General features: G+C 34.5%; 2 protein-coding genes across 3 annotated transcripts in view; one reads left to right on the forward strand and one right to left on the reverse strand.

The window, feature by feature from the left end:
• The window catches only part of LOC114334157 (uncharacterized), a 34744-nt gene extending 20085 nt beyond the window's left edge, over positions 1–14659 (reverse strand). For both annotated transcript variants that reach the window (XM_028284197.2, XM_050649953.1), the window contains exons 1-3: positions 14352–14659; positions 13529–13763; positions 3830–4301 (exon numbers count right to left, since the gene is read on the reverse strand). In XM_028284197.2, coding sequence (XP_028139998.1) covers positions 3830–4301; positions 13529–13602 — 546 coding nt within the window. In that variant the 5' untranslated portion in view covers positions 13603–13763; positions 14352–14659. The remainder of the gene's footprint in view (positions 1–3829; positions 4302–13528; positions 13764–14351) is intronic.
• Positions 14660–15818: 1159 nt separating this feature from the next.
• The window catches only part of LOC114334042 (anoctamin-8), a 96111-nt gene continuing 95326 nt past the window's right edge, over positions 15819–16603 (forward strand). The window contains exon 1 of the mRNA XM_050649954.1: positions 15819–16309. Within this exon, the coding sequence (XP_050505911.1) occupies positions 16198–16309 (112 nt within the window). The 5' untranslated portion in view covers positions 15819–16197. The remainder of the gene's footprint in view (positions 16310–16603) is intronic.

The raw sequence follows: 16603 nt of genomic DNA on the forward strand, positions 1-16603 counted from the left end.
AATGAATCGTATATCGGCAGTCGAGTAGCCACCCGTGCCCGAGAGGTTTGTCAACACTGATCTCCATAAGCGTAACGTTCTATTCTTAACGTGAAATAGAGTATAAGAAGACACGGAAAGAGAAGACACAATTCAAAAAAGCTAAAAAATGTTATTAATAGTATTTTAACACTAACGTCTTTTTGGCGATACAATACGGATAGATAGAGAGATTCAATGAGCTGGCTTTTGGCCTATTCCTAGACCTCTAGTCCTAGATTACGTTGTTTAGTCTTCTAGTCCTTTTTAAAAGGTCTAATAACTTCGAAACCGAATCTTCCAAGTAGCTCTTTGCTGGTGTCTCTACCGACATAAAATGTGCTCTGCTGTTTATTCCTCTAGGTGACAAAATCTGCATAGGTTATCATCTGAAAATACCCTCAGCTTATAGAATAGAAATATGCTTTATTGTCACTGAAAATTATACAATTTTATGGACAAAGCTTAACATAGAGTCACAAAAAAATATATATAACAATAACAAATACAATTTTCTAAAATTAGATAAATCGTCAATAAAAAAAATATAAACAAGTTAAAAAAGTGAAGCAAAAACAAAACCAATATATTGCAAAATTACTATAAATTGCAAAATTGAACATACAATATATAATAAAACACAAACAAAGGAACTAATAAGTTTAAGCTGCTGTATGTGATACCCAAATATAGATAAATATACTTTAGTTACTTGTACATTACTGTAATTTTTTAGTTAGTCATTAAGAAACTCTTCTACTGAATAATATGGTCTTTAAGATAAATGAGCTTTTGTCATTTTACGGAACTTGTGGAAAGATGTTGAAGATTTAAGTTGTAAAGGGAGATGGTTGTATAGTTTTTTTGCGGAATATATTATAGATTTCTTTACTAACTCAGAGGACGGGATCGGTAAATAGACATCAAAAGTTGAATTTCTGGTGGAGTAGTCATGATGAGGCCTTGCTGGAAAGACATGCAGGTGTTTACGAATTAAGCAAACAGTTTCTAAAATATACAAAGATGGAAGGGTTAAAATTTCGTGATCGTTAAAGTAACTTCTGCAATGGGTTGTTCTTCTGAGGCCAAACAGATATTTTATTGCTCTTTTTTGTAATTTTAAAATAACATCAAATTGAGCAGCTGTACTAGACCCCCAAAAAGGAAGACCACATCGAAGATGAGACTCGAACAAGAAAAATATGTTATTTTAGAAGATGCTAAATTGAGTTCCTTCGAAACAGATCTTATGGCATAACAGGTTGAGGCGAGTTTCTTACTTAACAAATCGATATGAAGAGACCATTTGAGGTTGCTGTCTAAAAGAATACCAAGAAATTTTACAAAATCAACGGTAGAGATCTGGCTGTTATTCACAAGCAGGGGTTGAAGAGCACCTTTATATGATAATGCTACCGTTTTATCCACGTTAAAGGAGAGTAAATTAGAGTCAGACCAGGTTTTTATCGTAAAGATCAGAAGTTATAGTTGCATGAAGAGTTGCAATAGTTGAGTTGCTCCAAGTGATACTGGTATCATCAGCAAAAAGAAAAATTTTTCCATCGATTTTTAAAGTAGTGATGTCATTTATAAAGACAAGGAAAAGTAGAGGACCCAATACTGAACCTTGTGGTACTCCACATACAATGTTTTTGAGACTAGAGTCAGTATCATTTGCTCTAACCAGTTGTTTCCTATTATCTAAGTAAGATTTGAACCAATTAAAAGAAATACCTCGAGTTCCATAGAAATTTAGTTTTTTAATCAAAATGTCATGATTTACACAATCAAAAGCTTTGGCATAGTCACAGAAAACAGTGACAGTATAAAGATTATTATTTAGTGCTTGGTAAACCTCGTGAAGTACAGAAAACATGACATCAGTAGTACATTTATTAGTTAAAAAGCCGAACTGATTTTGTGATAAAATATTGTTATCAAAGAGAAATTACATAAGTCGGGTTTTTATGAGCCTCTCAATAATTTTGGAGAGTACCGGTAGTAGGGCAATAGGTCTATAGTTGCAGGCATTAGAATTTTCGCCACCTTTTGAAGAGGAATAATAATGGCTGTCATTAGGCACTCTGGAAATTTACCATTTTCAAAGGAATCATTAATTAGTGAGATGAGGAGTTCTAACATATTATCGATGAGATTTGAGAAGATTTTTATGGATAGTCCATCAGTACTACAAGATGATTTGCTTTTGATACTATTGATCGTTTGGATCAATTCAGATTTATAGATTGGTCTTCAATTGGAATGAATTAGAGACAATTCCTGAATTAGAGAGATAGGAAATGGGATCATGTTGAGACTGAATAGTTGATGTTATATTTTTACTCACGTTAATGAAGTTTTCGTTTAGATTTTCAGGGTTTGGAAGGGCAAATGTTTGAGCTGCGTGGGTTTTATTTCGAAGATCGTTTATTATGGACCAAGTTTCTTTTGAAACACTTTTGGAGCTTCCCAGACGATTTTGATAGCAGGTTTTTTTAGTTGATTTGATGAGTTTTAGGTAGGTGACTCTATAATTGGTGATATAATGAGTGACAGAGACGTTGGTAGTAAATTTCTTGATATACAGTAGTGAACGCATATTTTTGGCTGATATGCGGATACCTTTGGTAGGCCAGGATTTGCGATGTTTTGGCTTAATCATAATTAAAGAAAATGCCTTATTGAAGATACAGACAAGCTTCTCTAAAAAATCACTGAAATTATAGTCCACGTCCGTAGAAGGAAAATGCCAGTCAGAAGTTAAACATAAATTTTGGAATTTATGAAAATTCCGAGCGGAAAAAATCCTACCTAAATGTCGGGTTTTCGAGGAGGGTTTGCTGAAGATGTTAAATTTCGTATATACTGCTTCATGATCCGATAGTTCCGCATTAATAACTGTAGATCAGACATCAAGGGGTGAGAAATCGGAGACAATATAATCGCTTATGGTAGATGTAGTTTTTGTAATCCTTGTAGGAGAATTAACGTGCATTGAGAGACCATATGATTCAAATATGTTAACCAAGAACATTTGGGTAGCACAAGCAGCAGCATAATTTATGTTAAAGTCCCCGCATAGAATTTTTCTGCTTTGGGTTCTGAAAAAATTGTTCCACGGAAGAGTCAGGTGATCTATAGATGCAAATAATGTAAAGATTAAGATTTTTATTAAAAACTAAGGAAAACTCAAAGAAGGCTTCATTCAACAGAAAGTCATTCTTTGTTATCAGAGAAAAATCATTGTTTGCAGAAAGAATTAGGGTGCCTCCATGAGCTGAGTTTGGACGATCATACCTAGCAATTGTGGTACATTTCTCTACAAAAAAGGCTCGTTGACTTTAAGCCAGTGTTCTGTAACCGCAACTATCTGGGGAAATCCTAATTCCTCTGGAAACAAAAATAATTTGTCAGTTTTATTTCAACTTCAACTGCCTATTCAGCTTACAGTGTCCTGTTAGCAGACCTACTATGGCTTTGATTGTTTTCCCGTCTTTGTTTATTAGGTCTGCCGTAAATGTTGGGGAATGTTCTATAATGAATTGTTTCGCTTGTTTTGTCCTGATGAATTCCTCCACCATTCCAGATATTTGTGAGCTACCCACTCTCTTGTAGCATCTTGTACCTTTGCAACGCCTCAGAAGGGTTCGTTCCAATGAATGGCATTGATGAGCCGTATTTGACAATACATAATTTCATCTTTTTCATTGTCCTTATGACCTTCGTGCCCCGGTACCCAGGCAATTTTGTCCAAATCAAATCAATTTCAATGACTCAAAATCAATGAATAAAAATCATTTATTATACTTACTCTAATTACTTCTCCATTGACATCTGCTTGTAACGTTGACCTCTTGGTTTTAAAACCATACTTTTCAAGAAAAGTAGTACATTTCGGGATATTATTTGGAGACAAAAACGTAGGCAAATCTGGTTCTGTATTCTCAAGAGCCTGTTCTGGATATTCCTGTGCAAACGTAGACTTCGACAAAGCTATAGCCATTTGTAGCTGCTCAGCGTCCACATCCAAATTTTTGAAGTTGTCTTTTGTGCGTTTTATCATAGGATTTTTTATCTTACTAGATCTTTTGGCATTTGACTTTCCTTTTTTTGAAGGTGCTTGCTTGAACATCTTCGTAAACATTTTAATGGGAGTTTTGAAATCGTCAGTATCATCCTTATTTTCGGTTTTTATTTTGGTTAATGAGTTTTTATATGGTGAAGATATATCCTCAGATGATGATGACGATGATAACGCCTTTTCTTTTTCAGGCGTTTTAGATCTGTTAAAATAAAAAAAAGAGTATATTTGTTTGAGTATATTGAGATTTGTAAATGTAAGAAGGATCAAGCATTACGGGGTGTGGTATGTAATTAAATAAGTGAACTGGTGCTAAAAAATATTCGATTGATCAGTGATCACCAATTACATTAGAACATTGATTAGACACATAACCGTAGTAACCTAGTAACCTATGGTTGTGAAACCTGGGTAATGACGAAAAAAGATGAAGTCCAACTCAGGACATTCGAGAGAAAGATACCGAGAAAAGTATATGATCCAGTGCAAGAAGAAGACAGCACATGGAGAATCAGGAGAAACGAAGAAGTTAATTAACTGAATGAAGGGTATGATATTGTAAGATTTGTGAAAAGTCAAAGATTGTCATGGCTGGGACATGTTCAGCGACAAGAAGATACAAAAACGACAAAGAAAATATTACAATGGAAGCCAGAGGAAGGCGAAGAAAGGAAAGCCTGGAACGAGATGGTTGGATGACGTTGAAGATGACCTGAAAACCATGAATATAAGACAATGTAGGAAAAGGGCACAAGATGTTTTTTTTTTTATTTAAAATTATTTTGCAATCTGTTGAGTGTCAACAATAAACAAAAGTAATTACATTGACTAAGGACAAGGAAGATTTTACCCACTGGCAAAATCAAAGTACAATTTTTATAAAGTTGTGTACAAAATAATTACATTTCATAACTACTAACTCATTAGTTTAAAAGTTTACTCTAAATGGTAAGTCCAATGGTTTGAACCTCTTTAACCTACGCTGTTCTTGGGAATTGTCTAGGAGGTTAAGTGCAAACTGGTTTTTATGATCCTCCAATTTGGCAATGTAAGCAGCGCTACGTTTTGTGATGACTTCTTGTACCGTATCAGTTTTAAGGTCTCGATGAATAATTCTGTTGTTGATGTACCAAGGTGCATTAGTGATGGTTCTGAGGGTTTTTGATTGGAAGCGTTGGATGATTTCGATGTTGGAGTGACTGGCTGTTCCCCATAGTTCCAACCCATATGTCCAGATTGGCATAAGTATTGCCTTATAGACAGCAATTTATTATCCAGAGATAGTCTTGATGAACGGCCCATTAACCAATACATATTTCTGAATTGGAGACCTAGTTGCTTTCTCTTGGTCCAGATATGTTTCCTCCATGTGAGACTTCTGTCCAAATGAATACCAAGATATTTTACCTCGTTGGCTGATGGTAATTGGTGATTGTTTAAAGTTACAGGAGGACAAGTTCCTCTTCGTGTTGTAAATGTAACTTGAATAGATTTTCCTTCATTCACTTTAATTTTCCATTCCAAAAACCAAATTTGTACTCTGTCTAGATACGCTTGAAGGATATGCGAGGCATAAATAGGGTCTGTGTGTGAGGCTAGGATTGCAGTATCGTCGGCAAATGTTCCTAGCATCATTTCTTCAGTAAGTGGTCTCTCCTCTAGTGGTTCCTGAAGAGGTGGAGGTATATCTGCGGTAAACAAGAGATACAAGGTAGGTCCCAGTACGCTACCCTGTGGTACGCCAGCTTTGATAGAATAGAGTTTGGAAATTGCATCTTGGTATTTAATAAAGTAACACCTACCTGACAAATATGACTCAAGAAGAATGTAAAAGCTGTGCGGTAATGTCTTTTTTAGCTTGTATAGGAGGCCTTCATGCCATACCTTGTCAAATGCCTGCCTAACGTCAAGAAATGCCGCTGAACAGTACCTTTTGGCCTCAAAATCAGCATTTATATGTTTTACCACTCTGTGAACTTGTTGGATTGTTGAGTGATGGGATCGAAATCCAAACTGGTGGTCTGGAATTAGTCTGGCACAAGATATTTGTTTGAGAATATTAAGATTTGTAAATGCAAGAAAGATAACGCATTATGGGGTGTGGTAATTAAATAAGAGAACTGGTGCTTTATAGCTATAAAATATTTGATTGTTCAGTGATCACCATAATTAATTGCAAAATAATTCGGTCTGAATTCCCCAGATTAAGAGACTGAGCCGATATCAAGCACAAAATGACTGCACTCCCTTAATGTTGTAACGAATAGTCTTTTGTTACATTACGTTCAATTTTATTAAATTAAATAAAAATTAAGATCAAATCCGAAATATCTTGCAACGAATAGTACAAAGTTTATTTTCTTCAATGTACTCTCCTTGCTGATCCCTACAAAGCTCTATATGAATTTTAAATTGTTGAACACAGTATTGCAGGAAGTCCAACTCTGTCAGTCTTTCGAGAACCTCTTTTCCTTTTGCTTTCACTGTTTCCACACTGTCAAATCTTTTCCCATTAAGCTTCGATTTTACCTTATATGAAATAAAAAGTCACAGGGTTCCAGGTCTGGCGAATATGGTAGGTGGTTCCATGATCTTGAATGCCTTTTGCTCTGGAGTTAGTGTTTTGGCAGCAAAAAACAGCAAGCACACATACGCATTAACGAACACACATCAGATGAGTTCGAAATTAAAAGAGAAGTGCGACAGGGGTGTGTATTCTCACCACTACTATTCAATGCATACTCTGAAGAAATTATGAAAAGAGCTCTTGAGGGAGAAACAGCACGAATAAAGGTAAATGGAACGCCAATTAACAACATTAGATATGCGGACGATACTATCATAATAGCAGACAACCTTAAAGACCTCCAAAAGCTAATGAACAAGATAGTTGAGTATGGAGAAGAATATGGATTATCAATAAACATCAAGAAAACTAAATTTATGAGGATATCAAAAACCCAAAATAATGATGAAAGCCTGACAATTAAAGGTAAAACTTTAGAACAAGTCGAAAACTACAACTATCTTGGCACAATAATTAATCACAAAAACGATTACTCCAAAGAAATCAAAGTTCGAATAGAAAAATCAAGAACAAACTTCAATAAAATGAGAAGGTACTTTGTGCAAGAGAACGGAAATTAGACTTGAGAGTTAGGCTGGCAAGGTGCTATATTTTCTCGACTCTGCTTTACGGGATAGAAGCAAGGACACTTAACGCATCGACTACTAAAAAGTTGGAAGCATTTGAACTGTGGGTGTATAGAAGAATCCTGAAGATATCATGGACCGAGCATATAACAAACAACGAAGTCATGAGAAGAGTCAACAAAAGACTGGAAATATTGGAAACCATCAAGACACGAAAGCTGCAGTACCTGGGGCATGTTATGCGTAATGAGAGATACAACATACTTCAGTTGATTATACAGGGGAAAATCCAGGGCAAGAGAAGTGTAGGAAGGAGACAAATCTCGTGGTTGCGTAACTTAAGGGAATGGTACGGATGCACATCAACCGAACTATTCAGAGCAGCAGCATCTAAGATCAAAATAGCCATGATTGCCAACCTCCGTCGCGGAGATGGCACGTGAAGAAGAAGAAGTGTTTTGGCATCATCTTTGTGAAAATTTTCAGCATTTTCAATGATTGATTTAAAAGCTGGCTGCTTGAGCAAATTCCTGACATTTCAGCAAGAGCTAAGACAGTCAAATGACGATTCTTGCTGTTCAGCTTACTAATCTTCTAGATGCTGTCATCTGTTTTGGATATGGATGTTGAGGTTCATCCAAGGGGTGAATTGTCCTCAATAATTTTACTCTCTCTCTCTCTCCTATGGCGTTACAGCCCAAGTCAGGCCCTGGTCTCCTCCTTAATATGTCCTTAGCATCAGTTTTCATTTCATTTATGTACCTCTTCCTTGGTCTTCCCACTGATCGATGTCCCATCATAGTTCCACTAAGCATTCTTATAAAGTGACTTGCCCAGCGCAATCTTTGTATTTTTGTATAATTTGCTATAAAGGGTTCCTTGTAATATTGATACAACTGGTGCTTGAACCCTATTCTCCACATACCACTGTCGCAGATGGGTCCCAATATCGTTTTTCAAAAGTACACCTGCGACAGGGGAAGTATGCTTTGTTAGCAAGCATTATCCTTTCCGTATTTCCTCCTCCTCGCTCCTGTCCTGTTATCTGTATTCCCAAGTATGTGAGTTGTCATACTACTTCAATATTTGCTCCATCTATTGTCAAATTCTGCAAGTTTCATTGTTTCCTTGCTTGTATTAGGGCTTTAGTTTTATCTAAGTGGACTGTTGGCCCTGTAGCAATCTATGCACCTGAGAAAACAATGAAAGAGATTTTTTTTTATTTGGAAAACTCAGTTGGATACTTTTAGAATCGCAAAATACCTCAATAATTATGGAGCAAAGTGTTCAACCAGTGCACCCTTCCTATCATGACATATGGATTCAAACCTGGGACCTATTTTCAAAAAACCTTTTTACCACATAGTGGTGTAAGGCTCATGGACCCTAACCAAGGCAAATATGAATAAACTAGCCACAACGGAAAGGCCAGTGGAAAGAGCAATGTTAGATATATACAACTGTCAGATAAAAAAAAAGGAATGACTGGTAAGTCAAAACAAAAGTCACGGATATCACTAAAAAATTGCCAAATTCAAATGAAGTTTCGCAGGGGATACTGCTAGACAAAAAGACCAACATTGGAACATCACAATACAACATTGGAAACCTTACAAAGGTAGACAACCACGAGGAAGACCACAGATGAGATGGGTAAATGACATAAAAAGAATAGCAAACAAATTGGAAGAATGTTGTTCAGAATAGAGATTGATAGAAGTTGAAAGAAGCCTATGTCCAAAAATGATGATAGAAGGCTAAGAAGAAGTCACAATGTTGATGGGAATCATTTTTTATGTACATGTTGGTACATATGCAACTTGTAAATGAGATCGAGGCTAATGGCTTAACTTTATATATCGAGGGGTTCGAGCGAAAACCCGATAAATACCAAAATTATGAAATCCGGTATTTTTATTTCTGCTGTAGTAAAAACACGTCTCCTACCACTGGTAAATGTTATTATTTGATATTAACATTTTTAAGCACAATAACTAATAAAAACCAAACATGGTAAAAACCGTTAACTCATATTTTTAAATAACACCAACCCGATATACAATTTTGCTGATAAAAATTCTTTGTTGTAAACATATTTATAATATGAGAATCCGGTAGAATCATTCATCTTCTTTTTCCTGTGTAAAATTACTAATTTTATTAGAAATATTTCTAAGTTAAAAACTGATAATTAATTTTATCGAAGATGAAGATTTCAAAATTGTTCATTTTGACAAAATATATTCATGCGAAAATCCGATAAAGAATTTTAGACTATGATAGTTTATTAAATTTCAGCACACTTTTTTCCTGCGAAAACCCAGTAAAAGATGGCGTAAATTGACAATGTAATATTACGAAAAAAAAAATCAATTAGAATGGGGCCCATATTTATAATAAAAAACAAACTCAGAGCTTCCAAGGTACCACAGCAAAATCAGTTGTAGTAAATTTGAATTTAAGTGTACTGAAAAGTTGTCTGAAGACTAGTGAAACTATGTAAAAATTACTGGAGTCTAGTAGTATTAGTAGTCTAGTCTAGAAAAATTTTTATTTTGTAGAATATAACTGTCATAATTAGGACTAAACTTGTCCCTAAAACTTCCCAAAGAAAGGAACAAAAATTTAGTAAGAAATGTTTCTCTCCACTAGCTTACCATGAATGAATTCCAGTGTGTCAAAAGTTTTTTAAAAAACGCTGTGTATATTCTCAGATGATTTATTTATTTATTTATATATATTTACGAGCAAAGCTCATTACAATAAAACATTACAGAAGATATGAAGAACTAACAAAATATTACAAATATACGTAAAATACAATAAGATACAATAAACACTACGACGATAAAGCAAGTCAAAAAGTAAAAATAACAGGTAAAGATATATAATCACAAGTTTAAAATATTCAAGAATATAAAACTAGAGGGTGCAATCCTTTAGCGTTTTTAAAAATCGCGAACTATCCGCAAAGAAATCCACACAATTGGAGCAAGCATTTGCCTGTCTAGAAACCCTCGAGATGAAAGAATTTGCAGTGAAGTTAGTTCTGCTGATGGGAGTATGAAACGTAGATCTTGAACGTGTGATTCTGGAGGGAATAGGTAAACCTACTTCCTCAAGGAGCTCAGGGCAGTCGTGAATTGAATTTATAATATTATACAACATGTACATGTCCTTCTTTTTCCGTCTGCTTGATAAGGTGTCAATGTTAAGTTCTAGTTCAAGATCCATATAATTCCAGTCTCTACGGTTTGTTTTGAATGCGACGAACCTAAGGAATAGGTGCTGGATCCTTTCAATCTTACAGTTGTATGTCTCATAGGCGGGTGACCAGACGCAAGATGCATATTCCACGATTGGCCTCACCATTGCACAGTACAACAGTTTAAACGATCTCAACTGCTTAAAGTCTTGGGAGCATCTTTTAATAAAACCTAACAGTTGAAGCGATTTTGAGATGATATTGCTTATATGAATATTGAAAGATAGTCCAGAGTCAAGTGTAACTCCAAGATCTTTTATGGATGTGACTGTTGTGATATTTGTATCACCTATTTTGTAAGTGAAAGAGATAGGACTTTTCAAACGCGTGAATGAAATGTGAAAACATTTGCAGGAGTTGAGAACCATGTCATTGTTGCTGCACCATTCATTCAACCGATTCAAATCGGACTGAAGCCTTAAACAGTCGAGTGGATTCCTAATGTGGCAGTAAAACTTAACATCGTCAGCAAATAAAAGAAATTTCGCATATTGGAAACAGTCTTTTATATCGTTAATAAAAACATTAAACAACAAAGGTCAAAGATGAGATCCCTGCGGTACGCCCGAAGGGACAACTATTTCGTAGGAAAAATAGCTGTAGAGCTTGACGATTTGTTTTCTGTCCAGAAGATATTCCCTAAGCCACAGCAGAAGTGAACCATGTATCCCTAATCGCTGCAATTTTTCTAATAGAATATTGTGATTAACTCTGTCGAGAGCCTTAGAGAAGTCGGTGTACAGGGCGTCCACCTGTAGTCCTTCGTCCAAGGCGTTCAGTAAGAAGTTAGTATATGTCAGCAAATTGAGTTCAGTTGACTTATGGCGCCTGAAACCAAACTGCTGTTCCAATAGAACACCGTTCAAGGAGGGTGTAAGGAAATAGCAGACAAGTGATTCGAATAGTTTAGGAATAGAGTTTAGGATACTAATAGGTCTATAGTTGGACACAAGACTTTTGTCACCTGTTTTGTGTAAGGGCAATAGGAAACTGGTCTTCCAAACATTTGGAAAGCTTCCACTAGCTAAAGACTTGTTAAAGATGAGAAATAATGGCCGAGCTAAATTAAATGCACAGTACTTGAGCAAGCTTGATGGGATGCCATCAGGTCCCGGGCCTTTAGAAGGATTGAGGTTACACAATTTAGAGTAAATGTCAGAGATGGATAGTTTACATGATGATAGGTTTAAGGGTGAAGAAGTGATGTCTTCGGGGAAATCAACATTAACAGAGGAATAAACTGATGAAAAGAAATCAGCAAATAAATTCGCAATATCTTTGCCAGATGAACTAGTTTTACCGTTGTGAGATAACTCAGAAGGAATTCCATTTGATTTTCTTTTGTTATTGATAAAAGACCAAAACTTATTCAGACCGCCGGGAAGAGAGTTTTCAGTAGACAATGTAAAGTTTAAATAGTCACGCTTGACAAGTATCTGGGACTGAGATCGGAGCTCTGAGAACTGTTTGTAAAGATAACTGGTTTTTGGCAGCTTGGACTCTTTAAGTCTCCTGTGTGCTGTCTTCTTTCTAATAATACACGATTTTAGTTCCGAAGAGTACCAGATAGGAAATTTTCTAGAAGAGAATTTTTTAACAGGAACATAGATGTCAATAGCTGAGTACAGAATATCATATAAAATGTTAACCATTTCATCGACTGAACATCCAATCATTAAAGTATCCCAGTTGACACAATCGAGATAGCCTTTAATTAGAGAAAAGTTTGCTGATTTAAAGTCATGATAGTAACCCTCCGGTAAAAGTCCCTCATTATATCTGGTAGTTATGGGTAGTTCAAACACCAGTGGGGGATGATATTGGTCAGGAGGGATTAAAATGTCTGTAGGTTCAACAACGGCGATATCTTTATTTTGGACCAGTATCAAATATCAAATCTAATAAAGAATTAGAGATATTTGGGCAAACGTTAATCTGGTATAGATTATGCAGACAGGATAGATTTGAGATAATCTCAATGGATGTTCTTTCGTTAGGAGTAGCAAGGTGATTAAATGTGGCTGATGAACTGAAATTGTCATGAGACCACGATGCATTAGGCAGATTAAAGTCACCCAAAAGGCATAATAAATGCTGTAGCTAACAGTGATTCTACTGGATGATATTCTAAAGAAGACAATAGCGGAAAACAGTAACCAGTTAATAAAAATATCAGAAGATATTGGTTTGAATTAAAAAAAAAACTCCTAATCTATGCCCCAAAAGGCTAAAACAAATTTCATCCCAAAAAGCAACTATAGACTTACCAACTTCGGACAATTTACCAAAGTTATATAAAAGTACCTTTCCAATAAGTGAAGCAAAGAAAACAGATTTGATAAAGATGTGCCACGAAAATATTTTCCAGAAGAGGTGCATGCTTGAATAACAAATTTAAAAACCGGTAATAATATCATAGATCGAATTCCAGATGTAATGATGCAAGAAGAATCGGAAGAAGACAAATTTTTCCTTTTAATTTTCTAAAAAGAATGCAGATTAATTTATTTTTGTTGGAATAATATACAATTAACTTTTATTTTATAATTAAAAAAAATTCAACATAAAAACCAATAGTCAAATGTTATACTCATTCAACGAGGTAAAACGCGATAAATATCACATTTTATTTATTTTTTTGTAAATACGTTTTTATAAATTAAACTTAAAATAAATTATTCTAACTAAATATTAAATTCTCTGCCATTTGGCTATAACAAATATTTGATAAAACTTCCTATGACGATTTTAAATCTTCTTCAAACTTCCTAAAATCTTTAATCACGATTATCTCTAAACAATGATTTTGTTAGTTATCGGGTTTTCGCTCGAACCCCTCGATATCTGATAGAAATGATAGTATTCTATGGTTAAGACAGGGGAAATTAAGACTCATGTTTATATTATGTTTATTTAACACCTAAATTTGAAACAAATAAATATATCTTTGTATCCTCTATAGCTTTACAACTACTACACATTATAATATAACAAATATAAAACAGACAAACCCATTTTTATGTATCAGGTGTTGAAGTAAAGATTTTGATGAACCATGGGATGTCTTCTGGCTTGTCCGGGGCATATTTTTGAATCTCTCTCTCCCTGGCTTTCGCTAACAGTTCATCCACTCCACCACCCCTTGTCGAAGCTTGTATATGGCTAATTTTTGTCTTAAAACCATCCGGCAGATCAAATTTACCCTCAAGGAGACCTCTTTTAACTTTCTGTGTAGCGGACCAATGTCTACAAATAAAATAATTTGCTGTAAAACGAAATTAAGAGACTTCCTATATTTCAGTTTGTTCAAAGAGGACCATAAATGCCCTTACGTATGTTTCACTCTCATTAGAGATCTTCAGAGGGGTATATATAGCTACCTCTGAAAGAACTGAAACAAATCCAGGCTGAAACAAATACTGAATTACAACAAATAAGTTGATTTGGATGCTGTAGCGACATCTGCTTAATAACAATTTTCGAAGGGACCAAACTTCTGGTTACACCTGTTCGTGCTTTTTATCACTGGCAAACCAAACGAATGATGAATGAAAGACGACACAGGGAGGTCTAAAAGTTTTACCTCACAAAACTTGGTTCCAATACTTATTTAGGAGTAAAACTAATTTGGAACTAAACTGGAATTTAGACAAGATGAATAGAAAGGTAGTGAGGTGCAACTTTTAGACCTCCCCATGTCTTCTTTCATTCATCATTTGTTTGGTTTGCAAGTAATAGAAACAACGAATAGGCGTAATCAGAAAGTTGGTCCCATTGTCTACAAATAATTATTCTTCATAGCAATTATAGTCTTGATTTAGATAATACACTTACTCCCAAAGATACCAAGAAACGGCTCCAAAAGCTAACCCTCCAAAGGCAAAATAGTTTCTTAACTGAAAGGCTGGAGTACCTTTGGTTCGTCTAGGTTTTCGAAACTTATCGTTAATTCTCCAATCCGCTTTATCTGCCATAACAAAATTGTTTTACAAAAATTTTCATAACCATAGATTCTACTTTTTATTTTTTCCTGATGGCTGGTTTAAACTTGAACGAAATAAGTCACGTGTAACGTCTACTGTGTTTATCTCACTCTTGATTTGGTAAAAAACAAGGATCATAGATAAGGGGGTGACAAGGATGAAATAAAAACATCTTTGATGGCAACTAACGTCAATTGTCAACCCCAGTTAAAGAGGAGATGCTAAAAATTAGGAGATCCGTAAAACTAAAGGTGAGTTAAAAATAAATGATACAGAATCTTAAAAATTACGGTTTTAAAAAGCCTCTAGCATGTAAGCTATTACATAGTGGTTTTATACCCTAAAAAACACATTAGGCACACTGTTTTAAATAGTTTTCGTCAAAAACTAAAAGCCATAACAGCATAATATTATTTTATTATTCAATGTAACATATTTTTGTAATAATTAAAAAGACTCAAAAGAAAAGGTAAACAGTACCATCAAAACAGTACAATTAAAACAATAAGAGAGTTAATTTTTCTTAAGATATATAATAAAAAATGTTATAATAAAGTTAAAGTTTCGCGGATATTTTCTTTTTTCAATATTTTGCTTCATCATAAGGCCGCGTCTCACCATCAAACAATTTGATCAAACAGTTTGAGCAAACTCCGGAAGTACGTCAAAGTGACGTCATAATTGCAGTTTTTTTGAAATTCTAAAAATATGTGCTCTCACTATCAGTCTAGTTTGATCAAATTTTTTGTATTGAGTTGTCTAACTTGTTTGTACTTTATTTAAAATTAAAATTTTTCATTATTATCCACAATGAACACTCAGGATGTGACGTCACTAACTGTCACTTTCTGTCACTTTCAGTTTGCTCAAACCAGTTTGATCAAATTATTTGATGGTGGGACGCGGCCTTAACTTATTGTTTGTACTTTATTTAAAATTAAAATTTTTCATTATTATCCACAATGAACACTCAGAATGTGACGTCACTAACTGTCACTTTCAGTTTGCTCAAACCAGTTTGATCAAATTATTTGATGGTGGGACGGGGCCTTAAAGATTTAACAACCGTGTATTTACCGTTAATGAGGTATAAATAGTTAGTATTATTTTGCATAATTTGTTTGTTTTTTTCATTTTTAGTTTAAAAACAAAACATTATGAATATAGTATTTTTACTACAAAAGCGATATTACGCGATAATATCGCTTTTGTAGTAAAAATACATATAAATTTTTTATTGAAATGAAAAAATCGGGAAGTCAACGTGTAGCCACTTCCAAAGTTATGTAATGTTATGTTAAGTATGAAAACAAAATTAATACAGACATATAAATGCAACATTTTAGTTCGCTAAATATTAGGGTAGTATGATTTATATTTATATACATATGTATAAATTTACTCTAAATTTTTACTAAGAAAAAACATTTCCAATCGCTTTTTGAATTTCCCGATTTCCCGAATATCCATACTTTTTGACATATATGTCAGATTTGACTTTGACAGTGACAGTAAACATTTTCCTTTTCGATTATTTGGGAAAAGCGACGAAGACGGAAATTTTCTTTGATTGTTGAGTGAAAAAGGTCAATATCTTCCAAAAGAAGTCGGCCACTGTGCTTAGAGCAGTTATCTAATCGTTTTTATTGATTAATGGTTATTATTCGTTATATTATTGTTGATAAGGTTTGTTTAGAATGTCAAGTAAGGAGGATTTAGTTAATCAAGAGCCGGAAAATGAGATTCTAAACGCTGGAGGTTTACGCCGAAGAAATTTTGTTACGTCTGCTCAGGAGAAAATTGAACAAGGTAAATGTATTATCATTTTTGGAACATGTTCAATTAGGAATTAAAATTTAATTTACAATTTATTGTGTTAATTTCGAAAAGTGTATCTACCAATAGAGACTGTGTTTTTCAGGATAATACTTTAACTTCTGGTGGCATCAATTTATTAGAATTTAGTATATCTATTTCAGTGATTTATCAAAAACTGTTTACCGTAGATAAGATATTTTTATCTACAAGGGATCAGGTTCTGATGGGCTTCCACCGCCCCTTATTAAATCCTGCAGCTTTTTATTTTCCTGGCCCCTTTTTCAA

The sequence above is a fragment of the Diabrotica virgifera genome, chromosome 4 (genome assembly GCF_917563875.1).
Source record: "Diabrotica virgifera virgifera chromosome 4, PGI_DIABVI_V3a".
Classification (NCBI taxonomy): Eukaryota; Metazoa; Arthropoda; class Insecta; order Coleoptera; family Chrysomelidae; genus Diabrotica; species Diabrotica virgifera.